We start from the raw sequence: 18,994 nt of genomic DNA on the forward strand, positions 1-18,994 counted from the left end.
CCAGTGTGACAGCACCATGTTGCTTGCACAATGGGGGTTTTGTTTTATAGTAATTTGGTTTTCATGAGGTTCCTGTGGTGACCGCAGAAGGCTGTGAGACTGACCTCTTAGCACTTCCATGGAATTTTTCATTTATGAATGTATTGTTCTTTCAGGCCAGCTGGGAATATAGTGAGTGAGTACCTGATTTTAGCAAATGTGTTTTGTGTGCATATGTTCCATAACAGACATAAATCCTCTGGCTGCTCTGTCCACACACAGGGAAGTGAGGCTACACTGATCCTGGATTTGCTGATGTATTTGGCTCAAAAATAGGGCCTCTCATCACCAAGCCTGAATGTTGAGCACAGCAAGGTTGAGTTTTTCCTAAGCCTTGTTTTATGGAAGCCTCCATGGCAGAGATGAACAGGGTTGTGTGGGAGCTACTTCTCTCCTTGCTGGAAGCTCAGCTGGGGCAAAGCCCAAGGTTTGTGGCTCAGCAGAGCAGGGTGCTAGTGAGTCCCACATGCTGGTCCTGCACTGTAATAGAGGGGCTTAGTGCTGCAAAGGAGATGATTCCATCCTGTGCTCAGGTTAAATGTACTGACCAGGAGTGGTCATGGCCAGCTGTGGTTCCCTTTGTTCTGCTGAGCCTCTTAAATAGGTGTGAATGAGAATGTGCTGCACACAGGAGTGGCTGGTGTAGAGCTCCATGCTCCCACCAGTCTCTATGGGGTGTGACAGGAATTGTGCCAACGGGGCCAAGGGATATCTGCTCCTCTCATCTTGTGAATTGACGCTGCTCGCTGCTCGGCGCACGTGGCTTTCAGAGTCTTAACCTGGCCAGGCCAGAATTCATTCCTGGCACATCTCACCCTGGCACTCTTCTCAGCACTGCTAGGAATAACGTGTCACCCCTCCTGACCTGCCTGTGGACCCTGAGCATGTTGTAGAGGCTTTGCCAAGCCCAGGTCCATCAGTTGTCTGCGTTGTATACAGCCTGAAAAAGATGAATGTGCCTTCTTATAACTCTCTTGCCTTCTCATTTGGTGCTCAACCCATAATGTGAAATTTGCTGCTGTCCTTGTTTTTTGTTATCACCATTCCTACTTATTTCAGCGTGTGGAATCTGGTAAGAGGAATGTTTCCTGGGGCAGCTTCAGCAAATTGCAGCCGCTAGCTCTGCAGCCTGTTACTACGAGAGGTGATTCCTTTGCCCTGGATGGTTCACTGTAAGAGTACATCTGGGATGCGCTGTAATGTTAAGCGTTAATTATTTACTATGGCAAAAAGGAACTTTGCAAATGTTCTGGGTATCAGATTTATAGTGCATCCTACTGGGCTCTGTGGTGTTGATAGAGCAGAGTAACAGCAAAGCCATTGCAACAATAGCAACCACATGGAAGAAACAATTTTAGACAAAAATTATGTTAGGAAGCAATGAGTGCTGAGGGTTTATTTCTTGCTGTTCCCAATACTTCATCACATCCTCATAAATAAGCTGCTGGGCTAGATCTTGAATATAATGGGTATACAATAGTAAAAAAGTGTGAGAATGTTATGTACGCTTGCATCTGGATGTCTGAGTGGGTCTTGTGAGCAGAACTCTGTCTTAAGAGGGTTTTCCATGAAGAAGAATGATGTCTTTCTTACCTGCCTGCTGTAGAGCAACATTTGGCTGTGAATTTGCATGGTGAAAGGATACTGAACCGTAGAAGGTTGATTAAGGTTAGAAAAGGCCTCTAAGATCATCAAGTCCAACCATCAACACAGTAACAACGTGCCTACTAAAAAGAATTAAGGTTGTTTTACCCCAGCTGTGAATGCTATCACACAGGAACGCACACTTCTCCCCCCTCAAGTGCCAAAAGCATTCACCTCAGGAAAAGGCAGCTTTGCTGCATGAGGGGGATTGTGAGTTACCAGATAGCAAACCTGAGACATCTTCTGTGTGGTGGGATGGGGATGGTGCTTCCAGGACCAGCATGAGAAATTTGGGACACTTTGTCTGTTACTTACAGCACCTCTTCCTATTCAGCTGCCTCTCTGTCTCGCTGAGCTGCGACTGTAGAGTGTATTTATTGACTCCCAGCTCTCTGATCTGGTTATAAATCTCTGCCCTTTGGAGGCCACTGAGAACCTGATCTTGCTGATTCCCAGAACTGCTCTGCAGCAATCAATCTGTTGCACTGACTTGAAAAACCCTGAGTGAAACACAGTTCTAAAATGTCATCCAAATGTTAACTAGCTCCCTGAATTCCCTTTCCAGAAGGAAAAGTGGCTGGGCAGAGAGTGGCCCCAAGAATACTGGATTAACGTGAAATCCTTGGGAATCTTGCAGATTTAGATACCAAATAAAAGCACACTGCTCGTCTCATTCATTAGAAACACAGTGTTGCAGTGGGGTACAGCCTGCATCTATATTTTGCCTCCAGAAGGCATAAATAAGTCCCTTAGGAAGTACTTGACTTGAGGAAGGTGCAGTATGAAGTTGCTCCTCCACTTCAGAGTAACCCCTGTCCCTCCTGTCGTCTTTGCTGAGTCCCATGTGGGTGCTGTGTCCTGGTGGTGCTCTTGGCTCTGCCTCTGTCATTGCTGCTGGGCCCTGTGCTGCCCTGATTGTTGCTCCACCTCAGCTGGTTGTAACACGGTCACTTGCCTAGCAAGCAAACTGGAAGCGTCGCTGCTCAAGGCAGAGATGAACTTCGGGGACAAACTAAAACCATGATGCTCAGCTTGGTGGCCAACATACTCTGTGCAAGCATGGGTGACCTCCGCAGCTGCAGAGAACCCTTCTGCCACCAGACACAGCTGGAAGTTATGTATTTCATTGTGATCATTCAGTCCTGGTTGCAAGGATGTCAAGGGAGCAAAGCATTTGTTTCTTGAGCCCCACCAAGATTCAGAAGTCACCACACATCCCTGAACTCTCAGAATCAGCTACCCAAAACTGCAGGCTGATACCAAGGAGATAGGCAAGGCAAGGGAAGACGAGCCAGGGGCTGAATGAAGGTGCACTTGCCAAAGACATAGACCAATTTATTAATTATAGTATTTTTACACTCATAAATAGTAAAGGCAGCTTGTACTAATGGGAGGGTTCTCCTAAACCCTCACTGCTGGGACACCAGAGGCAGGGTGCTTGCCAAGTGGGAGCAAGGTGAGGCAGGAAGGCCAGGAGCTGCCAGAATACCAAGTCTCTGGGTCATGCAAGACACGCAAAGACAGCAGTGGGCTGCTCCAAGTATCTGCCCTCTGCCCAGGCAGGGAGAGCTCTTTTCCTGGACCTCATGCAAGGCTGGAAGGGTTGGCGTTGGCCATGCAGGGAAGAGTCATCGGGGGAAATTAGGCTTTCAAACAATATACAGAATTCCCTCTACAGGCTACCCCATTGGCAATGCTCTGTACTCAGCAGCTGGACTATCAACCTGAAGCAGTAGGAAACAGGCTTTGTCTGTATGGGCACACAGTCTGAGCTGCTAATTAAAAAGTGAGGTACCTCTCAATGAGGTTGTGATGCCCATTATAAATGTTCAGTATTGTGGAAAACCAGTTAAAGTCCAGTTAAGCTGCCTGTGCTGCACAATAGCTGCCTTTCCAAAGCATCAGGAGTCCCTCAGACATGCAAACAGCTGTGGAGGCTAAGTCTAAATTCAGATTTAAGCACTATATGTGGTTTAGGTTACTTTGAAAGGCATTTTCTTAACACACATCCACCAGGTTCTTCTCTTGTCTTGGGTGATTCACTTGCCAAGCCCATGATGGGCACATTCAAGAGCCTGACAGGTCTTCGAAGATCCTGAGGATGGTTGTGGAAGAAACTGTTTGGCTACAGAAACACTACAGTGAACTGGTGGCTCTGCCTCCTGCAATCCCTCTGCCTGAAGGTAACAGTTGTTTTGACCTGTGCCCCACACCAATGCCATCAGGCAGCTCTATAGTTCCCATAAATCGTATGTTGTGCCATGTACTCCAGGACTGCTCTAATCCTGCCCAGTGCCCCCAGCTCTCCTGCTTCTGGTGCCTAAATACCAGATGGCCCTAGAATGAAGTGTTTTGAGCCAGGAGGTGATAAGGCAGGAGCATGCACATACAAGACAAGAAGTATTCCCAATTCCCACAAAGCAGTTCACAGGGAAGGCATGTGATCTGTGACCATGGTGTTGCAGCAGAGGTGAGTCTGTGTGGATCAGAGCCATCGCTTGCTGTGGGCAGGTTATGCAGAGGTTCAGTTCACGTACTGGAGGAATAGAGGCAGCAGCAGCGTTGTAGCATCCTCACATGTGGAAAAAAGCCCAGCAGGACAACATCTCCTCCCTCGCCAAAGACAGGGACTGTGACAGGCTTGTTTGTTCCGGCTGGAGGCAGCAATTCCCTGATGTGCTGCTGAAGTGGCAGCTCTGCTGCTCAGAAGATGTCTGCATCACTGAGAACAAGTTCTAGCCTGACAAATACAAGGGTCGTAAATCACACCTGCGCCCTGTCAGGTGATGATTCGTTTCTGTACATGAACACATCTGCTGACCAAAGAAGGCCTTCATAGTTCAGTGCCACCCTGGGCTGGCCTGGAAAAATGCTTATACTGATTGACTACTAATCAGATACCTCCTTACATACACAGCAAGGATGGCACAGTGCTCCAGCAATGCTAGTAAGTGTAGCCTTTGCTGTAAAGCTGTGGAGGGAGGCTCCCAAGGTCCGGCAGGTAAGTGGTATTCTCATCCAGATGAGAAAGGGGCACTGTGTCCTCCTCACTGATCTGCCGGTCAAACTCTGCCTTCAGAGTTGGCCGCTGGTTATCGGGGAAGGCCAGAGAGAACAGGGCTTCAGGCTCGCACACAAACTTGTACACGTAGCGCTCTCCAGCCACCTGCAGGGAAGACAGGAGATGAATGCCACGGGCACGCAGCAGCACTAGGCAATGCTCCCCAGCAGCAGAAGAGGGCTTGCAAAAACATCTGGCTGCTCCAGCCTGTTGCTCTGAGACATGTCAAGAGTAAACTTCTTGTACTGTCCTCCAGCTTTTCTGCTGCTCTGCTCTCCCCTCAAACAGCTCCTGGGAAATGGGATGCTGCCAGCTGACTCTTTCTCCAGGTAGCAACAGCATCAGCAATCCCTGACCAGTCTGTTTTGTGACATAGTTACACTCACAATTATCCTCTTCAGTGCCTGGAGTCTGGAAGACCCCATCCCTACCACACAGGACAAAGCCCCAGGCAGCCTTTTGCTCACCATCAGCAAGTCTAGACTCGTTATATGTCCTTGCAGCTGTATTTTCCCACACTCTCCTGACTGCAAACATGTATAGAAAAAGAAAGAAATCATGTTTCCCTTTTGCTTTATTCCCCATACTTGCCTAGATTTGCCTCCTTTAGACCTTCCTCACTTGACTGCTGCAAAGAGAAGTTATGGGGAAAGAAATCCCAGGGTGCCCGACTGTCTCAAGCACACCTGCAGGATTCCCTGTCTCAAACAAGAGGTGCACCACTAAAGGCATGAAAACTCCATCTAGTTTGCAAACTGACCTTCTGCATGATGCCTTTCTCGTAATAGTAGCGAAGGGATCGGCTCAGTTTGTCATAGTTCATGGCTGGACGGTTTTTTTGGATACCCCACAGCCTGGCTACCTGTAGGATAAAGCACCAAAGTGCATGAATGTCTGGGAATCCAGACCAAGGGCAAAATAACGTTATCCAGCTGATTCCATTTTGAGGAACAGTGCCACCAGTCATACCAAACATTTACAACATTTAAACAATAGACTTAAACAATAATTCTTCAGCAGCTTCTCAACAAGGAGAGTAGAGCTCGAAGTAGAGCACCTTGTAGAGCACAGAGGGGCATTCTCCTTGCCACTGCAGAGCTTGTCTGCAAGAGTTTGTCTCCGTCACCACTTCTCCTCAGCCTCCAGTACTCTGACAGCTTGAGGATGCTAAAGGACTACTTCATCCTATGCTACACTTCATCTTCAAGGGTGACTTGTCTACCAGGAGCCAAGTACAAGAGGACATCTCCATTGGAAGATGCATGTGCCTTTCTTCCTCCTACTACATCATTTTCAGCTTTGCCCTGGAGACTTGGAAATCTGTCATAAAGCATACATCGGCCCAGCAAAACGACTCCTCTGCATGGGAAATGCCCAGAGAGGGTGCTACGTAGGAAGACAGTGCTAAATGCAGCTCTAATCTGAGCAAGGTATGAACTGATATTACAGAAATCTCCTAGCTATAGTCAGGTATTACTGAGTTTTTTGGAACATGGCAGCATTAGAAATTATACTTTAGTTAATGTCGTTTTGATAGCAAAATGTATTTCATAGAGTCATGGAATGGTTTGGGTTGGAAGGGACCATAAAAATCACATGGTTCCCACTCACCCGCCATGGGCAGGGACACCTCCCACTGGATCGGGGGCTCCAAGCCCCATCCAACCTGGCCTTGAACCCCTCCAGGGATGGGGCAGCCACGACTTTGCTGGGCAACCTGGGTCAGGGCTTCCCCACCCTCACAGGAAAACATTTAGACTAGAACATAGTTTCTTTTTACTCTTGATTAGTAGGGTTCAAAACTCCAAACCTCAACATCAGCCTCAAGTATGGAGCAGGGTCAGACAGCACAGGTCACTGCAAGCCTGAGAGTGAAGTATCTAGGGAAGTGGAGGCAGTGGGTGATGGCTCTAAACTTACAAGCAGCCTTTCTTAAAACTGATATTTGTGTCACTCAAATATTTTAACATCTTCTAAAAACCTTGACTTGCTGCAGGGTCTAGTGAGTACCACTGTTAGGCAGGAGCCTTCACAGGGCAGAGCAAAAGCCACTTGGGAATTTGCAGCCTCAGGAACAGTGGCTGCTGCCCCTGAGCTTGTAGAGAAGCCAAACAGTTTCACCTCTTCTGGCTCAATGAGCTTGAACTCCATCCCTCTACCCGTCCAGGCAATAAAGTGAGAATTGGTTGGATCATCCAATAAAGCCACAAGAAATTGCCAGAGCTGGAGAGATCCTCGTCTTTGGTATGGAGGTCCTTCCCGGTACCCTGTGGCTTCCTGCTTGATGTCTCCTGCTGAGAAGAGCAAACGAGGTGCTTCTAAGGGAACAGTGCAAGAAGAGTTGCAAAAAAAAAAAAAAAAGAAAAAAATCACATTTCGCAAAGGTTTACCTGGAATATTTCAATTCATACAAAACAGAGCAGCCAGTTCACCAGCAGCTCTTCCCAGGGGAGCTCTGATCACAGAATCACTAGGTTGGGAAAGACCTGCTGGATCATTGAGTCCAACCATTCCTATCAATGATGAACCTCACAATAAAGCTACTTATGCAAGAAGGCCTGTTTTCTGCTAAAAAACTCCAGAAATGGGATACCAAAAAGCCAGGTGTGAACCGCAGCTAACACACCTGCAAGAGCACAGCATAACGATCCATGCAGACAGTGGTCAAGTGGCTAGCAAAGATCCTGGAAAACCCTATCTTACACCCAAACTGCAAGTCATTCTTTATCTGACCTTCAGATTTTTCTGGAACAACACAGACATCATCTGGGAAGGACCTCATCTGCTTGTCGTAGCTGCAACCTGAAAGAGAAAGCAGCATCAGCAGTCGTGGATGAAGGCAGGGTGGTACTGGAGGACCGCAGTGCAGGGAAAAGAGGACTCTTACCTAATGAATCTTCTGTATTTGAATGGCTTGGATAATTCTCAGGATTTATGTACATAGAAGGACAGCCAGGAACATCTACAGAACAATTAACAATCTCATTTAATTAAAAAGAACAGGAGGCAAAATTATCTTGCTTTGCAGAGACAGAGGCAAGTGCAGCTGCCTGAACAAAGTCCTCTTAAGGTCCTCCTAAAGTGTTGGTGGCAGACTGAGAACTTTTTATGTCTCAGCCATCCTCCAACTTCATGTTCTTCATGCTTCCAATCATGGATCAGACTATACAGAAAACATAAAGGGAAAAATAGCCTGAGTTTGAAAACAAGCAGAAAGTCTTGCCACAATCTCAGTGCAGCGTATATTGCACTGGGCACTGCAATTTATATCTGCTGTACCTTGTGTTCTCTGAATCAAACTTAATCCACAGCTGAAATGGGAGCTGGAACTGGGAGCTTTGGAAAGATTTCCCTTGTTTCCCTCACACTCCTGTGAGCCGCAACTGCTTTCAGCAGATGTTTTGCTGATGCTGATGGCAGAAGGGTACTCGAAGCTGACAGACTCTGTATTATTACAGTCATAAACTACTCTCACAAGAAGCGTTCTTCTGGGTTTGCACCTTTTCTTCCTCTCTCTGGACAGAAGGAGGCAGTGAAATTGTAACATCAGCATAGCCACAGCAATGGATTCTCTACTCTCATAACAACAGTGGTGGATTCTCTACCCTCATAGGAAATATTTTTATTTACCTGTTTATTTCTGCTTAAGGAAACAATTCAAAATGTCTATTAAAATAACAGGAGACCAGAAGTAACGTTCCCTCTAGAAGAAAGGACTACGGTATCAAGGTAGCAAGTCTTTGGACAGGTCTGCTGAAAACATAAGTTTCATCCCTTGTGGAGGATTTTTACCTAAATGACCTGGTATCTAGAGAGCTATTTTGGGGTATGATAAACATTTTTCTCTTGTGATCCTCTGAAATCTCTGCTATCTCCTCTGTATGCCCCATTTCTATGGGTAGTTGCAGGTGGAGGCTGGCACAAGAGGCACAGAGCTGCAGCCTTGCACTTGGCCGAGGCAGCCCAGACCCTGCTCTGTGCTTGTGTCTGTCCTTGCAATCGCCCAGTTTATCATTAGCCACCTGAGCCTCTTCAGACTGGTTTAGTTTTAGACTTTTAGGTCTGTTTGTCAGAACAAAGCTGGTTTATTTTGCACGGTGAGCTCCAAAATGCAGCATCAGCTTGCTCTGTACCCTGCTGTGGTGAGTTCCCAGCAGGCATCAGCCACCTGTGCGAGCTCAGCAGCAAAAGCTGACACCCAGCAGTGGGCTGGGAGAGCTGTGCCTGTGCCTCCATTCTGTGAACTAAATTCTTCTGCCTCCAGCCAGGGAAAAGGCGCAGGGCCAGATCGCGTGGCGAGCTGCAACTTGAGGCTGTGCCACACAACCCCTGCACCCACAGCAGCTTCCCTCCGCCAGTGCTTGAAGGTTCCCTCCTGCTGCAGGGATCCAAGACAATTTTCCTGTACGAGCTACAAGATATTTGATTCCTTCCTTCCTGCTGCCATTTAGAGAATGTTTTCAGCATAATTTCTGGAAAGCTGACCTCACTTCTCTCTTTTCTACCAGCTCACACATTCCCCTGAAGGCGAAACCTCCCCATGAAACTGCCCTTTTCTCCATTTCTAGTGGTGTGAGTGGCTAGTTATGAGTGAGAGTTTCCCCAGTGGCTGCTTGTTCCCTTGGGCAAAAAAAAAAAGCGTGCCTTTAATCTAATTTGAATGGGTTTATCATCATGTTCTTGCTGCTATATCTTCCTATTACTTTCCACGCTCTACCGTAAAGTACCGTGGTATGGAAAGTGAATGTCCCAGCCTTCTCTTGGATGCAGTGAAAAGACAGAACTCTCTATTTCCTGTTACACAGCCGGTTTCCCAGACCACACTGCTGTTTCAAAGCCCAAAGACCACCAATGATGGATGGTCACCCAGGAGATTGCTCACTGTCATTTTATAGCTTGCCATAACCACTCCTGAGGGTGGCAGTAGTGTAGGGGAGAGAGGGAGGTGTAGGAGAAGGCACTGCCAGGGTTTGTTGGACCAGCTGTGCTGGCCTGGGGCTTGATGCCAGGAGAATAGGTGAACAGAGACACTGGTCACCTGTCAATAGGTGAACGGGCTGAGGAGGTGTGAGCACCTGTGACTGCACCTGCACACCCAGAGCTCAAAGACTGGAATTTTGAGTCAACCCCTAAATTGATTGCCATCACGTGCAAACATTTTAAAGAGCACCTTCCAATAAATGCCTGCTGAGAGGGACCAGGGCATAACGGTCACCCCACCAATGCCTGGTTTACACTAGTCAGAGCTGGTTCTGCCTACCTGAGTCGTACATGTAGTCCACCTGCTCCTGCTTGATCACCACAGCTGCTGGGTACTGACGGCTGCTACCCGCCTGGCTTGCTTGCTCATACCGTGGGTCGTGGTACTCCTGTTTGAAGCCCTGGTGAGGGTACTGGATGTGGGACTCAGACACGTGGCGCTGGTAGGCAATGAGGTCTTCCTGGGCCACGTCCTGGGAGGAGGGGAAGGAACAGCATATCTCCACGGGTGGCTGGTATGCAGAGCTAGAAGAGGAGAGAGGACATGGGATGGCTACTTTCTTGGTGCCCTGATCTCATTGCAGGGCTGGTTGAGGGACAGAAAATGCCTCAGCCTGTTCCTAGGGCTGTTGGAGCTGCATGCATGGCTGAGGGCAAGGAGGAAACCCCACTGAAAGATGTTTCCAAGGGCAGCTACACACCCATCATTCAAAGAATCTAAGGGGTTTAAGGTTGTAGACTTCTTCAAACCCTAGGCAGTGGTGATGGGTCTCAGGTCCTTTGGATGTGAGGATCCAGTGACTGCTGGAAACTGAGCACTTTAATAGGAACGCTGTAGCCCTCATCCCCATATCAGCAAGGAGGGCAATCCTTCTTGCCAGTGACTGCCTCATCCTGGCAGTAACTCACCTGTTTTCATTGAGGTATCCACAGCTGGAGGTGGGGTGGGGTGGCCCCACAGGGGTCGGGAAGCTCCCGTCCTGTCTAGGGAACTGTTGGAGCGATGACTGTCTTGGGGTTCCTGGGTTGGGGGACTCAATTCCAACTTGTCTGGGTTGATCATAGGCACTGGGACAGTCAAAGAGATATTGGAGCGTTATGGTTCTCCAAGAAGGCCTTGTGGCAGCACCTGAGGAGAACGTGTCACAGGCAGACACGCTGTCCCTCCATGCAGCCACTTAGGTCAGAAAACTTCCAGCACAAACTCCTTCCTTTCTGATTATTGGTTGACCCAAATCACAACAGCAATAACTTTTAAAGCATAAAACTGGAGAAGGTGTCTGTACTGAAGAAGCTGTGCTATAACATGGGCAAGTAGCTGACACTACAAGGTGTCAGGGCATGAACATTTTGGAATGCAGTGGGGAGAGATAGGCACGTGACAGATGTTAAAACTGCTCTTTGCATCAGGACAGCTGAGGAACAGCACTAGGAAGAAGAAAAAAAAAAGAGATGAGCATAGCTCTACTCTGCACAGGTCTGAGCTATCCAGTGCCTGAGCAGGCTGCCACTAGCCGACCCACTGGTTAATTTGTTTTGTGGCACGTGTGCACTGCCCTTACCTAGAGGACAGATCAGATTGTTGTCCCAATTTCATCACTCGATAATGCAGTAGCACCTGATTTCATAACAGTTCCTGTCCCACCCCCACGTGAGCTGTATTACCTGGCGTAAAGGCACTGCTCCCCATTGCGGTACTGGAGCGGCTGCTTGTGGTTGCAGGACAGCGTGGGGTCTGAGGAGGGACTCTGCGGCTCCTTTTTAATCTTGGCAGGAGGACTGTGAAAAGCTACTGTGGGAGAGAAATGAGAGATTGAGTCAACACTTCTCTTGTTTATGGAGAGATTTATTTTTATCAGCCAGTAAAAAGCCAGTTGGGATGGCATCACCTCTTCCTTGTCTGGCTGGCATCAAGAGAAACAAAATACAAATACACACAACTGGACTTCCCCAAGTTCTACCCTTTACCTAATAAGGTTTATATCATAGAATCGTGGAATGGTTTTGGTTAAAAGGGACCTTAAAGCCCATCCAGTTCCACCCCCTGCCATGGGCAGGGACACCTCCCACTGGATCTGGCTGCTCCAAGCCCCATCCAACCTGGCCTTGAACCCCTTCAGGGATGGGGCAGCCACCACTGCTCTGGGCAACCTGGGCCAGGGCCTCCCCACTCTCACAGCAAAACATTTCTTTCTAAGATCTCATCCCAATCCCCTCTTTCAGCTGAAAACTGTTCCTCCTCACCCTATCCCTGCCCTCCCTGATCAAGAACTGATGGCAGGCGTGAGTGCGCTGAGCCAGCAAGCATGCCTCAGCCGCACACCTGGAGGGGCGTCAGTATTCCAAGCGCAACATTCCTGCATTTGTGTAAAGGCTCAGGGAGGGGTTGAAGGAGAAAAAAGTCCTCTAAGCCTGGGGCATCCATTTCCCTTCTATCTGCAGCCACTCATTTCAAAGTATGGAGTAAACAGTTATACAGAACCTATTTAGAAATACCAAGGTATCAGCTGAGTCTCAGAGGAAAAAGAAGTATAAATTGCTCTGTCCAGTACGCTGAACTCCACTGGAGTTTCAAAAAGCTGGATGTGCTAGGAGCAGCCAATTCTTTCCAGCTGCTAATAGCTGGAACAGGCTATCACGTTACAACTGGCTCATTCATTCATTCAGAGGGAACCATGGGACCAGCCCTCTCCTCAGTTCTAGGTCAAAAGAGGAAGAAACAAGAGAAATGACTCAGAGAATAAGCTCGGCCATACTGCAGGGCCAAGTCTAGGGGAAGGAGGTAGACAAGAACAACCAGTAACAGTGCTTCAGTTTAAGTTTTCGTGGGGAAAAGCTTCAGTTTAAGTTTTCGTGGGGAAAACTGCCCTGGGCAGAGATGGTTATCAACACAGGAAGGACACCAAAGCTGGCAGCCCCAGCTTTCAATGGACATCTGAACTCTTGTGTAGCTGCCCAGGGAACGGTGAGGTGAGGCATCTTCTTTTAGCCTTAACGTGTTTGCCAAAAGTCAGGCTCTGTGTTCCTGCAGCTGCTTGCAACACAGAGCTATTGAGAACACTCTGTATTCACTTCAGGCAAATAGTCTTAGCTCAGCATCAGCATCCAAATGGAAGGGTGGCACACCGTGAGGCTTGGCTGCAGCAGGCCCAGTGTGAGAAAAGCAGAATGAGTTGCATGGCTGTTGTGTGGAAGGTTCCTCTACCAGCACCTGTGCAACAGGTGAAATGCTTTGACCGATTCTCAGAGCAAATGTGTGTGGTACAGTCAGTACACGCCTTTGCAAACACATGCAACCTGTTCAGTGGGTGGTTCCTAAGGACAGAGAGCAAGCAGGCTGGCAAGCTCATCTCTTCGTGTGGCCTCATGATGCAGCAGGCGGGACCGTGGTCGAACAAATGCCTCACTGGCAGCAGATGCTCAGCCAGATGCCACACAGGTGAGCAGAGCCCCCCAAAAGCACCTGCAGGAGGCAGAGCACCTGTAATTCCACATCCAGTCCAATTCCTTTTGCTTTGGAAGTAGTAACACAAATTGTCCAGAGCAGTGGTGGCTGCCCCATCCCTGGAGGGGTTCAAGGCCAGGCTGGATGGGGCTTGGAGCCCCTGATCCAGTGGGAGGCGTCCCTGCCTATGGCAGGGGTTGGGACTGGATGGGCTTTGAGGTCCCTTCTGACTCAAACTCTTCCACAATTCTCTGCATTTTGACCTCGATTGTCACAGTGCTGCATTTTCTCATCTGTTCAGAGGTGTCCAATTATCCACACACCCCCCAACTAAAACACGCATCTGTTGAAACCACCCTGCAGAATGGACTGCGGACCACCTGGAGATACTTCTGCATTGTCTGGATGTGGACAGTTAGCCTGGGCTTTTTGTCACTGTCACAAGTACTTCATCCTCGGTGCCTGTGTGTTGCCTTTCTGTATTGGTTTGGTTGAAGTGCATCCTGCCCTTCTCCCCCGTGCTCTGCAAACTCCCCTGTGCTACTTACGATTTTCTGAATGGAAGTCAGGCACGAATTGCTCATCGCTGTCTGGAACCTGAGCTGCCAAGGGAGAGGAGAGAGGGAAGATGGGGGTGGGGAGAGAGAGAGAAAAAAGAATTAAATAACAGTAAGGCAGAAATAAGTCTATGCAGGAAAGATCCAAGCTTTCTCTTGGGCTGTGCTTTATGGACTAAGGATGGTTTCCCTTTGGGATTAACGAATACAATTCTGCCTGCAGATTTACCCCTTAAGAGCCTGCCAGCTTCTTTCTCCCTTACCTTGGAAATAAGGACAACAGCATTTTTTTTAGCTCAGGGTTCACATTTTTCTTTAGAAACATAACATGCAGAGATTTTAAAGTATTTAGCATAGGAAAAGCAACTATAAACTGATAAGTCTGGAAAATCTATGCCAGAGTGATGAGCAGAACAGGAAATATCTATGATTTCATATATGATCTTTTCAGTAGCTCCAGCAGCAGTAGAGAGCTCGGCAGTAGTGGAAGAGGCTACGATTTGTAAATCAGCAGAAGGAGAACATTTATGGAGGACAACAAGAAAGTTATCTGGTAGCAGGAGAGGGAAATGGTTAACAGTGCCTGGCTTGTACGTGTGATTTCACAAATGGGAAATGCGAGAGGAAGGGCTGGTGGAGTCATAGAGGACCTGACAGCAAACAGCTGCTCTTTCCCAACAAATCCAGGCAGCAAAGCTTATTTCTAGGCATCTTCCCTGTGGACAGCATTGTTAGCACAGCTCCAAGAATCACAGCAAGGTCTAGGATACACATCATCTCCTCTAGCTCCTTCCCTTATTTGCTGAGAAAACTTTAACGGACATTGCCCTCACACATTCACAGAGCGACAAATTCATTCAGATTTTCTAACTGTAAATGACTGTCCATGCTTGACGCACTCTACAAGGTGGTTTGTGTCTGTTTTTCCTTTGCAAGAGTGTTGTAAGACAGACAGAGCAGGACTCTTGGACAGCCTGCACACCATCTAGAATGTATGAGGTTGTTGAAGCCCAGCTTGCAATCATAGAGTCATAGAATAGTTTGGGTTGGAAGGGACCTTTAAGATCATCCAGTTCCAACCCCCCTGCCATGGGCAGGGACACCTCCCACTGGATCAGGGCTGCCCAAGGCCCATCCGACCTGGCCTTGAACCCCTCCAGGGATGAGGCAGCAACAACCTCCCTGGGCAACCTGTTCCAGTGTCTCACCACTCACATGGTGAACAAATTCCTCCTTATGTCTCGTCTAAATCTGCCACTCTCCAGTTTATACCTGTTCCCCCTCATCCTATCACTCCAAGCCTTTGTGAACAGTCCCTCCCCAGTTTTCTTGAAGCCCCTTTCAGGTACTGGAAGGTCACTATAAGGTCTCCTCGGAGCCTTCTCTTCTCCAGGCTGAACAAACCCAACTCTCTCAGTCTGTCCTATGGGAGGTGCCCTAGCCCTTGGATCAGCCTTGTAGTCTCCTCTGGACCCATTCCAACAGCTCCATATCCTTCGTATGTTGAGGATTCCAGCACTGGACACAATCCTCCAGACAAGGTCTCACAAGAGAGGCATAGAGGGGTAGAATCCCCTCCCTCAGCCTGCTGCTGCACTTCTTTTGATGCAGCCTATGATATGGTTGGCCTTCTGGACTGTCATTCTTGACAACAGGGCACCAAAGCAAGTGATCCACAAATATATATAGAAAGAGAGACTCATTTACACACATAGGTTTAAATTTGTTATCATTTTTTACATGGCTGATTGTTTTGAATTTATATTTCCAGTTTGCTTCCTTCCTAGGTTTGTTCCTCTTATTTCAAGAATAACACCAAGAACTGTAAATAAATAAACAAAATAAAATAGCTCAATTTCTTATGTAAAGGCAGAGAATAAATGACATAAAATATTTTCACTTTCTTGTCTTTTTCCTCTGCATTGTTTAGGAAGATGCAATTAAATTTTCATCATTGCCTTCATCTCATGAGCAAATGCTGACATGGAGATGTGTACAAGACGTTAATGAAAAACAATTATTTTCACCATTCAGAAAAATAATTGGACATACTGGTGAATACAGAAAAGCCAGTGATGTATTGCTTCAGAGGGCAACTTTTCTTGTTAAAACTCTGGAAATAGGGGTCACTGCGGGAGAAAGTGGTTCCTCATAAATGCGGTCTAAAATCATAGGCTTGAATACTAAAACCTGCATTGAATTTCACTAGGGTTTTGCTTGGATTCTGATTCGACGGTATGGACTGTACAATAAAAGAGATCTGCCTATGTTCTAAAAACATGCAGTAGGGTTTGCATTCCCATTTCTGTTCAATACCAGCTCACTTCTTTCTGTAGTGCTCTGAGACCATGTACAACCTTCCCGTCATCCCGGGGTACCTTGGTATTGATTCTGCAGCCACCCCGCTCCTGACAAACAGATTGTGAGGGATCCTATGCAAATTATTTAGATTAGGGAGCTAAAAATATTATCAAACATGAGAAAGCCTAAAATCCAAGGTCTCCAAGAGATCAGTTCTGAGGCAAACTTTATTATTGGCAGCTCGGGGTTTTGAAGTTCTAAGAGAATCATAGAATCATAGAATAACCAGGTTGGAAGAGACCCACCGGATCATCAAGTCCAACCATTCCTATCAAACACTAAACCATGCCCCTTAGCACCTCGTCCACCCGTGCCTTAAACACCTCCCTCCTCAAGGGAAGTGAATCAACCACCTCCCTGGGTAGCCTGTTCCAGTGCCCAATGACCCTTTCTGTGAAAAATTTTTTCTTAATGTCCAGCCTAAATCTCCCCTGGAAGAAAACCAGTGTCAAGCATGTGTGCATATTGAGCTGCTCTATTAGATGATCAGCAATTAATACCTATTTTTCTGCTCTGATCTAAATTACATGAGTATTTCAATCCTGGAAAAGCCTCCAGGTAATTCCTCCAGCATCCTTACAATCCTCACACTCCTGAACACTACTTGATTGATGTTGTTTCAGTTCAGTTCAAAAGCAACATAAAACAATTGTTTAGGGGAGGCTTAAATAAAGAGAAGAGTTTGATAGAATTGTCCTTCACTTACAATCAAATTAGGGGAAATAACCTTGCTCAAAACATTATGCATATTTTTATTATATTTAATACCATATTATTGTTTAATATTTATTAAGTACCTGTATCACAGTAAGTGCTTCTGTATTTATCAAGAGTCTGTACTCGAGGATATGGTTTGAATTTTCTAGAAAGTGGATTATTTACAGTACTAAATTTAGAGCAAATTCACCACACTGTTTAAAACTAGTTTCACTTGGAATTCATGGAACTCCCTGGGCTTTGAAGTTTTTTCTCCCTTAAAGTCAAAAAGGAAAACAATTTAGACACTGAACTGAACAGTGTGGGAATTCCAGGAAGGTTCCTTCAAATAATTATCTTTAAAAAGCTAAAAAAATATAAAGAAAATAAACTTGAGAAGTACCAAATTAAAAGAATAGTTTAAAAAAATATCAACGTCCTGGCAAACAAAGTGACAAATTAGCATCAAATCGACCAGTTACGCTCGAAACAAAAATTGTAACCGGGAAAGGGGGCCGAGTGTCGTTCATAAGCAAATCCCCAGCACAATCGTGCGATTCTCGAGTCTTTATTTCCACAAGCCAGAGGTTGGCGAGTCTGAAAAAAACCCCACTTTTTGGAACCAGGGGAAGGAAGCAAAGAAGCGATGCGGGGAGCAAGAGAGAACAACTAGGAGACGAACAAAACCAAACAGAGCAAGGGGAAGGAGCCTACCTTCTGTCAGCCACGTCTCCTGGAGCCGGCTCAAGTCCTGGAAGAGATCTGCTGAAAAGCAAGAGCTTTCCTCAGAGGAGCGGGTTGCTCCAGCACAGGGATGCCGGGCAGAACGGGGTTGGAAGGGTGGGGAGGCGCAGGGGGAGGACCCGATCGTTGCCCAGAAGCCTTCACCATCCTCATCCTCATCCTCCCCTCCACCCCCGTTCTCCACCCCCTCTTACCTTCCGAATCCGGCTCCGGCTGCAGCCCCGGCTTGTCGGGGCTCCTTATCAGCGCTCCGGCCCCGGGAGCCGCCTGGCGCGGGGGCTGCTGCGGGAGGAGCGGCTCGGGGTGGGGTCTCCTGGACCAGACCCACCCCCCCGAACCGGGACCCCCACTTACCTGCGGGAACGTGAACGGCACCTGCTGGTCCAGGTAGCCCTTCATCCCGCCGCCCGGGGAGCCTGAGGCGGGGGAGGAGGGGGGTCCAGGAGAGACCGAGGGGATCAGGGGGTTTAGGGGGCTCAGTAGAGTCCGAGGGGGTTGGGGTGGGTGTTAGGGGGTTCCAGGGGAGGTTAGGGGGATCCGGGAGAGCCCGAGGGGTTCGGGTTCGGGCCAGGTGGGTCCTGGAGAGCCCAGAGGGGGTCGGCGGCGGGGGGCTTTGTGGGATCAGGAGGGTTTAGGGGGCCCAGGGAGACCCCGAGGGGTTGAGGTGGGCGTTAGGGGGGTCCGGGAGAGCCCGAGGGGTCCGGGGGCGTTCCAGGAGAGCCCGAAGCTGGCTGTGGGACAGCGCGATCCGCAAGGATTCCCGGCTGCGGGGGAAATTCGGGATCCGAGGGGGGAGCGATCCCTCCCGGCGGTCCCCGCCCGGCCCCGCTCAGAGCCCGGAGATGGGCTCCCATCCCCGCATCGCCCCGGGCACCCACTCGCCTCTCCGGCTCCTTTGTTTCATTGAATTTGTGAATGAAGCAGCGGGCTGGGACGCGGCGGCCAATCGCGTCCCTCGGCCGGCGGGCAGGGGCGGAGCCTCCGCGCCCCGCGGCCAATCGGGTCGCAGCGCCCTGGCGTTCATTCAAGGACGGAGCTCCCATTCAGAAAAAAAGAAACCCCGGCCCTCCCGAAGTTCATTCATAAACGGCTGCCGAGGCTCCAGCCTCTCTTCGCGGGTGCTCAGCCTGCAATTCCAGGCTCGCCCCTTCCTCACCCGGCAGGAAAACCGCCTGCAGGAACGTTCGGTTCTGTCCTGGGGAAGTTCTGGGAGTTTCAACAAGATTTGGGAAAAGTCTCACTGGCATGAAAATAGTCAAAGCCTTGGCTACCAAAATCATGGAATAGTTTGAGCTGGAAGGGACCTCAAAGCCCACCCAGTCCCACCCCTGCCATGGGCAGGGACACCTCCCACGGGATCAGGGGCTCCAAGCCCCATCCAACCTGGCCTTGAACCCCTCCAGGGATGGGGCAGCCACCCCTGCTGTGGGCAGCCTGGGCCAGGACCTCCCTGCCCTCATAGTGAAG

The 18,994-nt window shown here is 48.5% G+C and overlaps 1 protein-coding gene across 5 annotated transcripts; it reads right to left on the reverse strand.

Annotated features, from left to right (window-relative positions):
* Positions 1–2,992: 2,992 nt before the first annotated feature.
* Positions 2,993–17,956, reverse strand: ETV4 (ETS variant transcription factor 4). 5 transcript variants are annotated; one of them, XM_069877094.1, is made up of 12 exons: positions 17,892–17,956; positions 17,722–17,840; positions 17,498–17,545; positions 13,718–13,771; positions 11,390–11,516; positions 10,634–10,792; positions 10,005–10,249; positions 7,632–7,706; positions 7,478–7,546; positions 6,866–7,035; positions 5,505–5,606; positions 2,993–4,849 (listed from the first exon to the last, which is right to left on the reverse strand). In XM_069877094.1, the coding sequence occupies exons 1-12, from the start codon at positions 17,924–17,926 to the stop codon at positions 4,628–4,630; spliced, it is 1,425 nt and encodes a 474-aa protein (XP_069733195.1). In that variant the 5' UTR covers positions 17,927–17,956; the 3' UTR covers positions 2,993–4,627. The 5 variants fall into 5 exon arrangements, with proteins under 5 accessions (XP_069733195.1, XP_069733194.1, XP_069733198.1 ...); XM_069877093.1 differs by having other exon boundaries at positions 6,866–7,038; XM_069877097.1 differs by having other exon boundaries at positions 6,866–7,038; positions 17,722–17,806; positions 17,882–17,956.
* Positions 17,957–18,994: the final 1,038 nt, after the last annotated feature.

This window comes from Phaenicophaeus curvirostris, chromosome 26 (genome assembly GCF_032191515.1).
Source record: "Phaenicophaeus curvirostris isolate KB17595 chromosome 26, BPBGC_Pcur_1.0, whole genome shotgun sequence".
Taxonomy (NCBI): Eukaryota; Metazoa; Chordata; class Aves; order Cuculiformes; family Cuculidae; genus Phaenicophaeus; species Phaenicophaeus curvirostris.

Bases quoted from the DNA above. Each gene is read 5' to 3' on its own strand.
- ETV4 (XM_069877093.1), bottom strand. From the start codon at position 17,926: ATGAAGGGCTACCTGGACCAGCAGGTGCCGTTCAC. The intron at 7,039-7,477 runs GTCAGATAAAGA...TGCTCTTCTCAG, and splicing joins TGTTCCAGAAAAATCTGAAG to CAGGAGACATCAAGCAGGAA. The intron at 5,607-6,865 runs GTGAAACTGTTT...TTTATCCTACAG, and splicing joins AGCTCATTGAGCCAGAAGAG to GTAGCCAGGCTGTGGGGTAT.